Source organism: Diorhabda carinulata, chromosome 6 (genome assembly GCF_026250575.1).
Source record: "Diorhabda carinulata isolate Delta chromosome 6, icDioCari1.1, whole genome shotgun sequence".
Classification (NCBI taxonomy): Eukaryota; Metazoa; Arthropoda; class Insecta; order Coleoptera; family Chrysomelidae; genus Diorhabda; species Diorhabda carinulata.
In genome coordinates this window covers 25663442-25677088 of record NC_079465.1, presented here as the reverse complement: position 1 = coordinate 25677088, position 13647 = coordinate 25663442, and the positions used below count along the sequence as shown (strand labels likewise).

Sequence of the window (13647 nt, the reverse complement as noted above, 5' to 3'; positions counted from 1 at the left end):
ATTTAGATTAGATAGATTTGGTTTGTAATGCAGAGTGATGCAAAGCTTGTAGACGGGAAGATATTAGAAGTTTTAATTTTTTAACTGAAAGCAACAAATAATGAAAAAAAAACGTTGAGAATAAAACATATTTTCAATTAATTGATTTTGAAACACCGATAAAAGTTTAATCAACTATTGAAATATGTTAAAAACCTTACCTTACAAGTTGTTAACTCGAATCTACTCGTGTTATTCCATATTATAAAACTAATCAAAACTTGTCGTGTTTCTCCCCATCGTTAAAAATTTTCCCTATAAAAATCGTTTCACTTGCAAACTTTCTCGCAAACTAAATGTTTGCCTATAAAGAACTTCTAGTAAAAAAACATAAATCAAACAGTTTTCAGTATTTCAGCAAATTTGAAAATTCTAAAATGGGGTATTAAAAAAGTTAGAGCAACTTTTTAGACGATTCCAGTATTTCATTGGAGTTGAATTCTTTGTTCGTTTCAGGATTGACTGAGATGTTTTTAATTAAAGAATACAAAACTTGTCAAAACGTCTTCAGTCGACTCAATTCCAATTATAGCTATAAGATGTATCACATTTTAGTGATAAAAAGTTCTAGCTAACCATTTTACTATATCAGAAGGAAGTTTGAAGTATGCATGAAAGGATAACGAGTAGTGACACCGTATCAAAATAATTCCTTCCGAATAAAGTCGTTTGGACACATGTAAAAGAAAGAATATCAGCTTCTGATTTGGTCCAACAAAGAAAACACAAGAATTTTGGACAAAGTTTCTTATCTTATATAATAAAGCTGAATGAATAACATCTTCTAACATTTTTTTGAAACAGTTTAAGGAATATTGTCAAATAATTTGAGGATAAGTAAAAAAATGATTAAAAACAAATTTGGAATAGCTAATTTGCAAAAAAAAAATAACCAATTTATTACATGGTTCAAAAATGGATGTCGGGAATCGTTTGAAGCGAAATTGTCATTATGTCGATGACCATAATCCTATTACTATACAAAAATGGTTGCCATTAGTTGGACTCGAAGCAAGTTTTATATTCATCAATATGATTTCCTCCAAAAACAACAATACAATCATCCAACGTTTCTCTAAGTTGTCGATGCCATGTAGAGCAAATGCTTCTTCATTTGAGCTGAGTTCCTTGTCAGTGGCATTTTTTTGACATCAGCGAATAGCCAGTAAACACTGGGGATCATATCTAGACGTTTAATTTGTTCAATTTAACCACCGTTGCCATCGACTTATGAATCAGTGTCTTGGGGAAACAGTGGTTTTTTCTTCGACATATAAGGATGTTTTTTCTTATTTTTTGTATTCAATACTCTATGGAGTATTCTCTATTGATTATCTCTCCTTTTTGGAGATGGTCCTTGAACAATATTCCATGCGCATCCCAAAATACTGATGCTATAACTTTCTCAGCTGACTGTTGCGTCTTTGGACGTAGTTCACCGGCTACAGTCCACTCAGTTGATGATGATTTTGATTCCTAAGTGAAGTGATGGGTCCAAGTTTCATCCATTGTCACATATCTTCTTTATTACATGTAAACATGTGGACTTTTCTGATGTTTTCTGGAGAAACTACTGCAATTGGACGACCAGAACTATCACCATCATACCACCACGTTTTAATTTAGCAAAACAATAATAAATGGTTTTTATCAATAGAGCAGAGTCTAGATAATACTTTTGAAGCCATTGCTGAGCTTGTACAGTATTCTTATTATTATCAACTCATTAAATTGCTTTGAATCCATTGTTTTGAAAATAACAAAAATAGCTTCACTTAAATGGCTGACACTTTTTTCTGACTAATCGAAATGTCATGAAATTTTACATGTAGTTCTGGAAAGTTGGTACTCCATAAACGACATATGGATTTGACAATGGCAGCGCCATCTGTGTGTCAGCAACACGACTTATTGAGCGATGTTATATGTAGGAAACTTTTGAGGCAACTCTTGTACATGTATTCAGAAGACAAAAAGATAAGAGATTATATCTAGTATACATAGATCTTTAGGTCGATTTTCACACAACAGATAGATAAGTAAACGCTAAAAAGAAATCAAAAATCGAAAATTTGTATATGTTTTTCGATATATCAAAACAAACACCTACATTGTTAAACCTCATATATTACTTTTTCTGTTTAACATTTTGTTTCCCCCTGTTGATAAATGTGAGTTTCTGGAACTCTTATCGCTGAAAGCGAGAAAGAAATTTCATTAGTTGATTCATATCTCGTATATTAACCTCGTAGTAAACTCGTAAAATAGAAAACGTTATCAGTCTTTGGCTTATATTTTGAAAATAATAGAGCTCACTTTATCTAATCTATCCTAGATATAAAAATTTATGCCTTTTGTTTATGTAATTAAGTTAGAATAGCTGAATGGCAAAACACATCGTCCCTAAATTTTTCCGTACGATAAGACAATAGAAACGAGCGATGATAAACTTTTTATCAGCTCAAACTTTCGTTCGAAGCTTCTCTATTTATATCGTCAAAGAAGTCCCGTCTCATTTTATTTTTTCCTCATCGGAGTGTTTTATTTCCTCCATCCAAATTATTGGCATTCCTCTCCTAGAATACCTGTTTTATAGCTTTTATACACGAAAAGTTCACTTTTAATTAATTCTAGTTGATACCAGAAGTACGAGCGAAGTTGAAATTAGTTTTGTTCTACAACATTTACGTAATTTGAGTCTATTTAAACATTAAATGATGATGTACAATAATGAACATTGAGGAAAATGTTTAAGAAACTATGCGGAGGTAATCTGTTATTTAGTCAAAAAAAAACTATAGAGTTAAAGGGCAGTTGAAGGTTATAAATATGAAAACACAATGAGTTTTATTAATAAATTTCAATTTTCAGATTTTCCTATTGAAGTATGGAAAGAGGAAACAAGCACTTGAACCGTAGGGAGTTTCCTTGAGTATGGTTAGCTATACAGATATAAAAGAACGTTTCATAGTACAGGCAAATTAAGCAATTTCGAGCTAAAAAGGCTAAAAAAAGAGGTTTTGGCATACTTAATACGTCTAGTAACTCTTAACAAACTTACTAAAAAAAAATTTTGTATCGCAAAATAACTCGAAAACTACGAGGATTTCGAGACAAACCCGGGGTAAAAAATGTGGAGCACAACATTCTGTACAAAAAAGAAGTTTCAATTTTTTCCTAGCCTCAAAACTTTCATTATAAAATGGGTTTGAATGCTCAAAAATATTTTGAATCGCAATTAACTCGAAAACTACGAGGATTTCGAATCAAACCCGGAGCAAAAAATCTAGAGCACAACATTCTGTAGAAAAAAAAGTTTCAATTTTTTTCTAGCCTCAAAATCTTCATTATAAAATGGGTTTGAACGCTCAAAAATATTTTGAATCGCGAATATCTCGAAAACTACGACGATTTCGACAGAAGCTGTCGGGGCAAAAAATGTGAAGCACAACATTCTGTACAAAAAAGAAGTTTCAATTTTTTCCTAGCCTCAAAACTTTCATTATAAAATGGGTTTGAATGCACAAAAATATTTTGATTCGCGAATAACTCGAAAACTATGACGCTTTCGATAGAAACAGTCCAGGCAAAAAATGAGGAGCATGACATTCTGTACAAAAAAAAGATTTAAATTTTTTCCTAGCCTCAAAATCTTCAATATAAAATGGGTTTGATCGGTCAAAAATATTTTGAATCGCGAATAACTCGAAAACTACGACGATTTCGACAGAAGCTGTTGGAGCAAAAAATGTGAAGCACAACATTCTGTACAGAAAAAAGTTTCAATTTATTCCTAGCCTCAAAACTTTCATTATAAAATGGGTTTGAATGCTCAAAAATATTTTGAATCGCAATTAACTCGAAAACTACGAGGATTTCGAATCAAACCCGGAGCAAAAAATCTAGAGCACAACAATCTGTAGAAAAAAAAGTTTCAATTTTTTTCTAGCCTCAAAATCTTCATTATAAAATGGGTTTGAACGCTCAAAAATATTTTGAATCGCGAATATCTCGAAAACTACGAGGATTTCGAATCAAACCCGGAGCAAAAAATCTAGAGCACAACATTCTGTAGAAAAAAAAGTTTCAATTTTTTTCTAGCCTCAAAACTTTCATTATAAAATGGGTTTGAACGCTCAAAAATATTTTGAATCGCGAATAACTCGAAAACTATGACGCTTTCGACAGAAACAGTCGGGGCAAAAAATGAGGAGCATGACATTCTGTACAAAAAAAAAGGTTTAAATTTTTTTCTAGCCTCAAAATCTTCATTATAAAATGGGTTTGAATGCACAAAAATATTTTGATTCGCGAATAACTCGAAAACTACAACGATTTTGACACAAACTGCCGGGGCAAAAAATGTGAAGCACGACATTCTGTACAAAAAAGTATTAAATATTATCCTGACCTCAAAATTTCCGTTATAAAATGGGTTTGAACGCTCAAAAATAGTTTGATTCGCGATTAACTCGATAACTATGTAAGATTCGAAAAAAGTGCCGAGGCCAAAACTGTACAGCACAAAAATCTCCATAACTCACTCAAGTAGAAAATAGAGATCTCAATCATCATGATGTATTTTGATTTTTTGAAAACGAAGTAGTTCTCCAAGAGTTAGAGCAGTTTCCATGTGCGCCTGGAACGTAAATTGAGGGAGATTTATTCTCAAATAATGACTCCAACGAAAAAATAACTGAGGATCTTTTTTATAGAAAATTTTGTGCTCTGAATTTTTGGATTGTATAGTTTTTTCCGAATTCCTCTTAGTTTTCGAGTTATTCGCGTTTCAAAATTTTTTTGAGTTTCAAGTTCCAGAATTTCGTGTTGCTAGTCTTATTCAGTAATTGCTGTTGATATTCTTATTGAACATAATACTGTGAACGCGCAGAATTATGATAACCTACTAAAAAACGGCGAAATCTGTCTATTTATTGAAACGACGTGATTGATTAGGGAAAAATTGAAACAACCTACTTATTATCCCGATTTATCGCCATGCGACGATTATTTATTTGGTTCACTAAAAGAGGCACTTGACATTTGGCACTTTTCACAGCAAAATCCGAATTTTTATCCAAAAAAATGTTGATAAAACATACTTAGTTACTTAATCCTGGAGCCGCTCCACCTTTTCAGGTGTACGATATGCTGTAGTTGAGTCCTCTAACTACAGCAGTTCAATTTCCTTCATTCCTGTGAATTTTCTCTTATTACCTACTATCTTCCTTCCTTTGTCATCTTAATTTCTTCCGTTCACCTCCTCCTCGGTCTTTATTTCTTATTTTTGTAAGTTCACACAAAATGGCCGGCCATCTTAACTAATTTCAAGTTAAAATTTTTCAGTTTTTTTTTTGAATATGCAAAATATCAGATGCCCAAATATGATAATGGGCATCAAGCAAAATGCTCAACGTCCAAGATGCAAAGGTGATAAGAATTTCCTCGAGAAAACATAAAAAAAGACAGTTATATATAAACTTCCATCTTAGTACATTAATTAATTATTTTTTCTCATCATTTTTCAAATGATTCCATCACGAACAATATTCTATAGAAAAATTTTCAAACTGTAGTTGCCAAACTGTCATTTATAAAGTTAGTTACATTCTCATAAATTACAAAATCATCTTACCATGTACGTCGATGCAGCCGTATTGTTTTTTCATTTCCCCCGTATTTATTTGGCACATATAACAGCCACGGTCCGACTCCTTCAGTTGTCGTATACGCAATTGCCACGTCTTCAAGTTGTCATCGTGATTAACTGTTATTCTGGGGTTGTGAGTTATGACCCTAGTGTGAAGTGCAAGTATAGTTTGGTCGTCAGCTTTCATCCATCCGACCTAAAAATTAAGAACAAACGAATATTACGAAAAAATCTATCTTGAATACCAAAGAAATCATCGATTTCTTCAATTTAACTGGATATTATGGAGTAATTAAATCTAATCATTATTTTTTTCTATTAAGTCATGAGTCTCATTCATTCATGAACATTTTAGTAAATTTTTTATTTTTTCTCAATTTTCGTCAGATATATTAACTTTAAAAAAACTGATTCGAACTAAATATGTTTGAACCAAATTTTAAGTGGTTATTTATGACTTATAGGGGTTGTTTATTAATGTTTTTGACAGGTAAATCGTTTATAATAAAATATATAAATTTGACAGCTGAAATACTTCAAATTTGTTCACACTGTCATATGAAATTTGACAGTTGAAAAAAGTCAGAATGGGTTTATAGCCCAAATATCTACAAATCATATTTTTTAGTGGTAATTTCACTTTTATTGAGAGAAATAGCTCAATAGAAGTGGTATAAGGTAAATATGGTGGTTATTTGTTAATTTTTTCAACGTGAAATTAGTTTGACAGCTGTAATATGTCAAATCGAATGAGATTATGTTTTGAATGTCGATGAATCTATATTTTTATGTGGATTTGAGCTATAGATAGAAGAATTTGGCAATAGGAGTCGTATCAGGTGACTATGGGGGTTGTTTATCAATATTTTTGACAGATAAATCGTTTAGGATGAAATATATGAATTTGACAGCTGTAAAAAGTCAAATCAGAACTGGATTATAGCACAAATGTCTATAAATAATATTTTTTAGTGGTAATTCCACTCTTATTTAGAGAAATGGCTCAATAGAAGTCGTATCAGGTGAATATGATGGTTGTTTGTTGATTTTTTCAACATATAACTCGTTTGACAGCTGTATTATGTCAAATTCGAATGAGATTATGTTTTGAATGTCGATGAATCTATATTTTTATGTGGATTTGAGCTATAGATAGAAGAATTTGGCAATAGGAGTCGTATTAGGTGACTAAGGGGGGTTGTTTATTAATATTTTTGACAGATAAATCGCTTAGGATGAAATATATTAATTTGACAGCTGAAAAAAGTCAAATCAGAACTGGATTATAGCACAAATGTCTATAAATAATATTTTTTTAGTGGTAATTTCACTTTTATTTAGAGAAATAGCTCAATAGAAGTCGTATCAAGTGAATATGATGGTTGTTTGTTGATTTTTTCAACATATAACTCGTTTGACAGCTGTATTATAACAAATTCGAATGAGATTAAGTTTTGAATATCGATGAATGGATATAACTCTGTCCACAGTTTGTTTTGAAAGATTTTTGTAATTTTGTAATAAAAATTTCCTCAATTCTCATGAAATATTTTCATCTTCAAAAATCTATCTCTGTTTCTCCCAACATGTTGAGTTGAACTGTAGATTTGTTTTTATAATAGTGGTCACTTCATAGGTTCAATAATCTTGTTGTTTCGCACAGAAAAAACTATACGTAGTTGTTTTGATCAAATTTAAACCAAGACAAAAAATTTCTATCACATTCGATTTCAATATCATTATTTCGAGTTTCCTTAAGCATCATATTACTTTCAAAATATGACGCCTATGTCAAGCTGTTACTTTTTATAGCTGAGTACTGTCCTGTACATATCTTTTTATCACTTGATATCACTTTTAAAATATGACGTCTCTGTCCAGATGTTACTTTTTGTAGCTGAGTACTGTCCTGTACATATCTTTTTATCACTTGATATCACTTTTAAAATATGACGTCTCTGTCCAGATGTTACTTTTTGTAGCTGAGTACTGTCCTGTACATATCTTTTTTTCACTTGATATCACTTTTAAAATATGACGTCTCTGTCCAGATGTTACTTTTTATAGCTGAGTTCTGTCCTGTACATATCTTTTTATCACTTAATATCACTTTTAAAATATGACGTTTCTGTCCAGATGTTACTTTTTGTAGCTGAGTATTGTCCTGTACATATCTTTTTATCACTTGATATCACTTTTAAAATATGACGTCTCTGTCCAGATGTTACTTTTTGTAGCTGAGTACTGTCCTGTAAATATCTTTTTATCACTTAATATCACTTTTAAAATATGACGTCTCTGTCCAGATGTTACTTTTTGTAGCTGAGTACTGTCCTGTACATATCTTTTTATCACTTGATATCACTTTTAAAATATGACGTCTCTGTCCAGATGTTACTTTTTGTAGCTGAGTACTGTCCTGTACATATCTTTTTATCACTTGATATCACTTTTAAAATATGACGTCTCTGTCCAGATGTTACTTTTTGTATCTGAGTACTGTCCTGTACATGTCTTGAAATATCTAAAAATATTAAAAGATTAGATTAAGAAGAATATATTTCTTAAAAAACGTCGGTGAGGCGTTTGCATTTGTAAAATTAGAAGCTCTACCGCTTCTGAAATTTCTTGTTATTCGAGACCGACGTTCTAAGGTCGAACCCACAATTTGCATAATTTTAATATTAGGTTAGATTAAACAAAAAAGAGTCAATTTACACAAAAAGGAGACGAATTGTAAGAGATCTTGTTGTAGACCAGATCTTTAAGTTAATTACAGTAATTATATCATCCAATTATCCTGTTTGATATAAGATAAGGACCGTTTCCTATCAGTCATTTTGAGGAATGTACTTAAACATGAAAGCTCCAAAAATTATATTATCTTTTATTCCCGAATATCTGGTTGCGAATAAAAAATAACATCGCTCTATATCCGGAACGTTTCAGCTATATTGGGAAATTTTTATTTCAATTTTCTTTTCAGCTTGAATACGTAAACAGATTTTACAGTATGCTAACCGATCATAAAATATGTAAAGATGTTCTTCTTAAGCCGGATTTTCTGAATTGAGTTGTTGGACCTTAACAGTGGATTATAAATTAGATACATTATGCATCGGAAATCTTCATAATTTTAAACAGAATCATGATGATGAGAAAGAAGATGTTTCGCAATAGATTTCCTCGGTGCAATTTTCCTATGATTCTATTTTGATTATTTCAAATGTTTCCAATGAAATTTTTGATAGATAACCTATTTTTACAGAAGTATTCGACTTTGACAGCTACAAGATGTCAAATTCCAACTCGATTATGGCTGAAATGTCTACCATTCAAAGTTTCGGTGATAATTTGAGTTATGAACAGAAAGATGGGTCAATATGAGCCGTATCAGGTGAATATGGTGGTTGTTTGTCGTGATGTTCGATAGATAACTTATTTACAAAAGAGTATTCGAGTTTGACATCTGAAATATGTCAAATTCGTACTTAATTATGACTCAAAGTTCTATCAATCAAAGTGTTGGTGACAATTTGAGTCGTAGAAAAAGTAATGGCTCAATACGAGACGTATCAGGGGTTGTTTATAGATTTTTTTGATAGATACGTCATTCACAAAGAGGTATATTCAGGTATGAAACAGAAATATATCAAATTTGACCTTGATTTATGACTGAAAAGTAAATGAAGTATTGGTAAAAGTTTAAGTTATGGGAAAAGAACCGGGTTGACAGGAGTCCTATCAGATGATTACGGGGTTTATTTGACAACAAACTCGTTTACAATGAAAAAAAACGCATTAATCGTACAGTCAAGACTGTAGGGCTTCATAGGATGAGAGCAGATTAAATACAAATTCAGAACTTAGATCTATTTCTAGATATTCCAGCGTTTATAGTAGGAGAATGGTAGTGAATTGGAAAAAATGTTTATCGTTATGAGATTTTCTTTTAAAAGGCATTAGCTCAATGAATATTGAAGCTGAACCACATTCTACTAGACAGAAATTTTTTAAAAAATCTTCAAACCGGAACTGGATGATCGTGGACTGAAAATTTCCGAGCTATCAGACATAGTAGGCATTCCAAAAAGTACCGAATATTGCATATCAACAAAAAATTCTTTTTCCTTCGTTAGGCCAGGTAATTCTAGGACCAATCTCGTATCTTGAGAAAAAAATAATAAATCCGAAATCCTCGAATATTTCATGTCTATACCATTCCAGATAATCGTTTAATCCAGTCGAAATTTTTTGTTTGAGGAATCCTCAAACCCGTAAAAAAGTTATCGCATCAATTTTTTACCGTCTGTATTTTTTATTTCGGAGTGAAAATATGAATTAACATTCAAGGAGTCTTTCCGACGATACCCAACTACAAAAAAAGGACGCAATTCATCTTGTTAATTCAGCCGGAGTCAAGTATGACACCGCCAGACCTGATATACTCCAGAAACGTTTAACACTTGCCATTATAGCGTTTCAACTCCCGCAGGAGTAACTTTTCCGAAGTAATTTATTTGAAAATTTGCACGAGGAGATGCCTGTCCTTTAATAAGCTTTAGCTAGTTTGTAACTTGGGGGAGACATTAATACTCAACTGAAGATGCCGTTATAGACGTCTGTTTGGGAATTTTAGTTAAACCGATACAAAATTTTAACGGCGTTAAATACACGGATTCTAATATACTAAACATTGAGTAGTTAATGGACATTTTAGCGTAAATATGAACAGTTATAAGCGATTTTTTTTGTAATTTAATAAATGGTAATTAAGATGCATGAAAAATGGGGAAACAACCGTAAAATGAATTGAAAATAGGCTTATATATTTTGTAATTTCACTTTTTATTGATATAAAACAAAATACCAGGATTGTTTAGGAAGAAACTCTCTCACAAGTAAAAATTTAAGGTTAGGAAGTACGAAATAGTCGCTGTGGTCTGAGTGTGTTGAATACTTTGGTTGTTCAGCCAAGTTTGGTCATGACAATCACTAAAATGAGTTCAAAAACCTTTATAAAACCATCGCAATAGCTCTAAATGAGTTAGACGACATTCACACACGTATTTTATTCACAACTTCAATTATATCCTTCCATGAACTCAAATTCTTCTCCACTTGCAGTTCGAAAGGGTGCGTGGTTCTCTTGCAAGCGGTCCTCGAGATGGCCCCGCAATAAGAAATCACAGGGTGTCAGGTAACTTGACCTTGTGAGCCACGCAGCGAATCAATTGTCCAAAATGAACATTAAGGTACACAAATGACGGATGTTCGCGGATATTGGATCATTATCAATTATTCAACGTATATCTTCGATAATTTTCAAGTAATTTTAGCCACTCACGTGACCCTAAAAAAAGAAGGACTTACCAGAACTCCCCGCATGCCCATTTAGCCAATTTTTCCTGAAAATACTGGTATAGTTCAGTTAATATTTTCAAATTTGATATTTATTGGAAATTTCCTGAAATCTTAACAATCTAGGGAGACTAACCTAAACAGAAACTTGTAAGAAATAAAGTTGACGGTCCAATTCTTGACAGATGAAGAAAAAAATGTATCAGGAGCTATACTGGAGGAACAACATCGAAACTTTTACTAAAACACTCAAGGACACACTTCCAAATGAGGAAGAGCCAAAATTATTATCAACCACAGAAATACTTTCAGGCATATCAACAAAAAGATGATAAGAGATCTAAATCTATCTAAAGAACGAGGTGGAAAAGGTTATTGAAGTTCAAGACTAACAAGATGATTGTTGGAATTAAATTAATCAGATTTTTTGAAATAAATTCCTTTATGATACTTCATTTCGTTATTTTTGTTTCAATTCCTTCCATTTAACTCACAACTTCAACTAAATTCTTGATATTGGTAATTAATCAAGTTGGAATTTCCGGAACCGTTGGTGATATACATTCTGAAACTAGAAACGCGCCTCAGACAGTATAATCGTTAGTGTTGGTATATAGGTAGTGTAAAATAGTGTGTTCATCTTTGGTAATTGAAATTAATCACCTCTACAATCAAAAATTGACATTTAATACTAATTTTACTTTTATATTATCATTCAAAATTCAAATATATTTGGTTTTGAATACCCTTCGATGAGAATTTCGTCGTAGTTCCTGATATTTCCAATGGGAACTTTCTATGAAAATGTAATTTATAAGAATGAGTCGACGAAACACCTGCCACAACCGCGGTATCCGCAGTTAAGTTCGTCGAAGAAATAACATAAAAGAAGTTTCAAATTGAATTTTAAAGTTTACTGGAAAGAGGTCAGCGGAAGCTGCATTCACCATATTCCCAATTACTGGAACGGAATTTATTGTGGCGCTTCGTTATCAATAGCGGATATGTTTTTTAACTTTATTCTTTAGTTGATCTTCATTTTGAGTTTAGATAGATATAATTATTGAATCAAATGTTTTCAATATGTGATATTTGTCAAATTTGTGATAACTTTTTTACAAAACGTAAGACCTAAAAGTTTTGTTGACGATATTATAGAACAAAATCAGCCACACCAAACTTGATTAATCGACGTAAGGTTGATTTGGAAAAACATTTGATCTACTGAGGCAGTTGTAAATAAACTAGAATCTACAGATTTTCCTCTTATTTGACTCAGACAAGGTCTGGAAATTCATCTTGTAGAAACCGTACACCATACCAGAACCATATCAGCGAATTTTACTCATTATTCATTATTTACATTGCTAGGGGATAAATAAACAATTTTCGACAACTTCACATTCAAATTCATGAATATGTATAACACTTTTTAGTCCCAGCAAGCTTATTCCATCAACTTCCAGGTATCAGTATGAATCAGTAGTTGGAGTCTTCGGGTTCCCATGAGCTCTATTCCCATAACGCATTTCGTAAGCTACACCTTCATATTCTGATCCATTACTTTCTTCCTGGTCCTTGAGGGTCTTCCTCGACTTCTTCTATCGATCTTCTTAACTACTTCATTTCCACAACGTCTACATTTTTCCAATATCCATCTTTTAGTTGCCAGCACTCGCGTCCATACGTTAAAATGTGAGGGATGTTCCTAAATCCATAAGACCAGTGCAAAATTAGATATTTTGCTATCATTAGAAGACAATCCTCATGAAAATATAACAGAAACTGCCTTACAACAAAATGTTGAGCAGTAATTTATACAAAGTTCAAGTTTCCGAACTCTCGGGATAAGATCGTTGAGAATGTTCTGAATGGGATGATGATTTCAAACGAGGGAAGGTTTTGTATAAGTAGTACTGTAAATTGATCAAATTATCGCTACTGAACTCAGGAAAGTGTACGATAGATTCAGACCAAACACACCAAAAAAATCGTGAAAGAAAGATTTATTGGTCCTTATTTCTTTTGAGGTAATTTAACAGCTTAACGATATTTGAAGCATCTTGGTATGATAGCATATAATTACGGTGTTTTCAAATCAAACTAGTGAGAAAAATCCAGGATATAGTATCAATAAGATGGTGCATCATATAAAATTACCGTTTGTAACATTGAATTTTTCGAATGGTTTAATTTGAATAAACATTTTTAGGTTAGTAATTTCGATGTATTTTGGCCGTTTGAGACCGAATTCTAATTACCGCAATCTCGAAAATAGAAGGGAGGGGCGGAGATATAGACATATATAACCTTGCCGTTGATTATTTTATCATAAGTTGTATAGTTAAACCGCTAGAGGGAGCGCAGAACATTTCAAAACGTATTTCTTGCATTTTCTGGAAAATTATGCGTTTCCGGGTAATGTAGTGGATAGCAAGGCTGTAGCAGAACAGATTCCCCACAACTTTTGTCTGAAAATGTTTTCTCAATAACGCATATTTAAGCCACTAGAGGGCGCGAAAATTTTTTTCCGACTTTCCTGGAAAACTATGCAGCCGTGGGAAAATATTGAATGACAACCTTATACAACATACAAT

General features: G+C 32.2%; 1 protein-coding gene across 1 annotated transcript in view; it reads right to left on the bottom strand.

Moving 5' to 3' along the window:
• The window catches only part of LOC130895346 (lachesin-like), a 96655-nt gene that overhangs the window by 50891 nt on the left and 32117 nt on the right, over positions 1–13647 (bottom strand). Inside the window, exon 4 of the mRNA XM_057802582.1 lies at positions 5675–5885. Within this exon, the coding sequence (XP_057658565.1) occupies positions 5675–5885 (211 nt within the window). The remainder of the gene's footprint in view (positions 1–5674; positions 5886–13647) is intronic.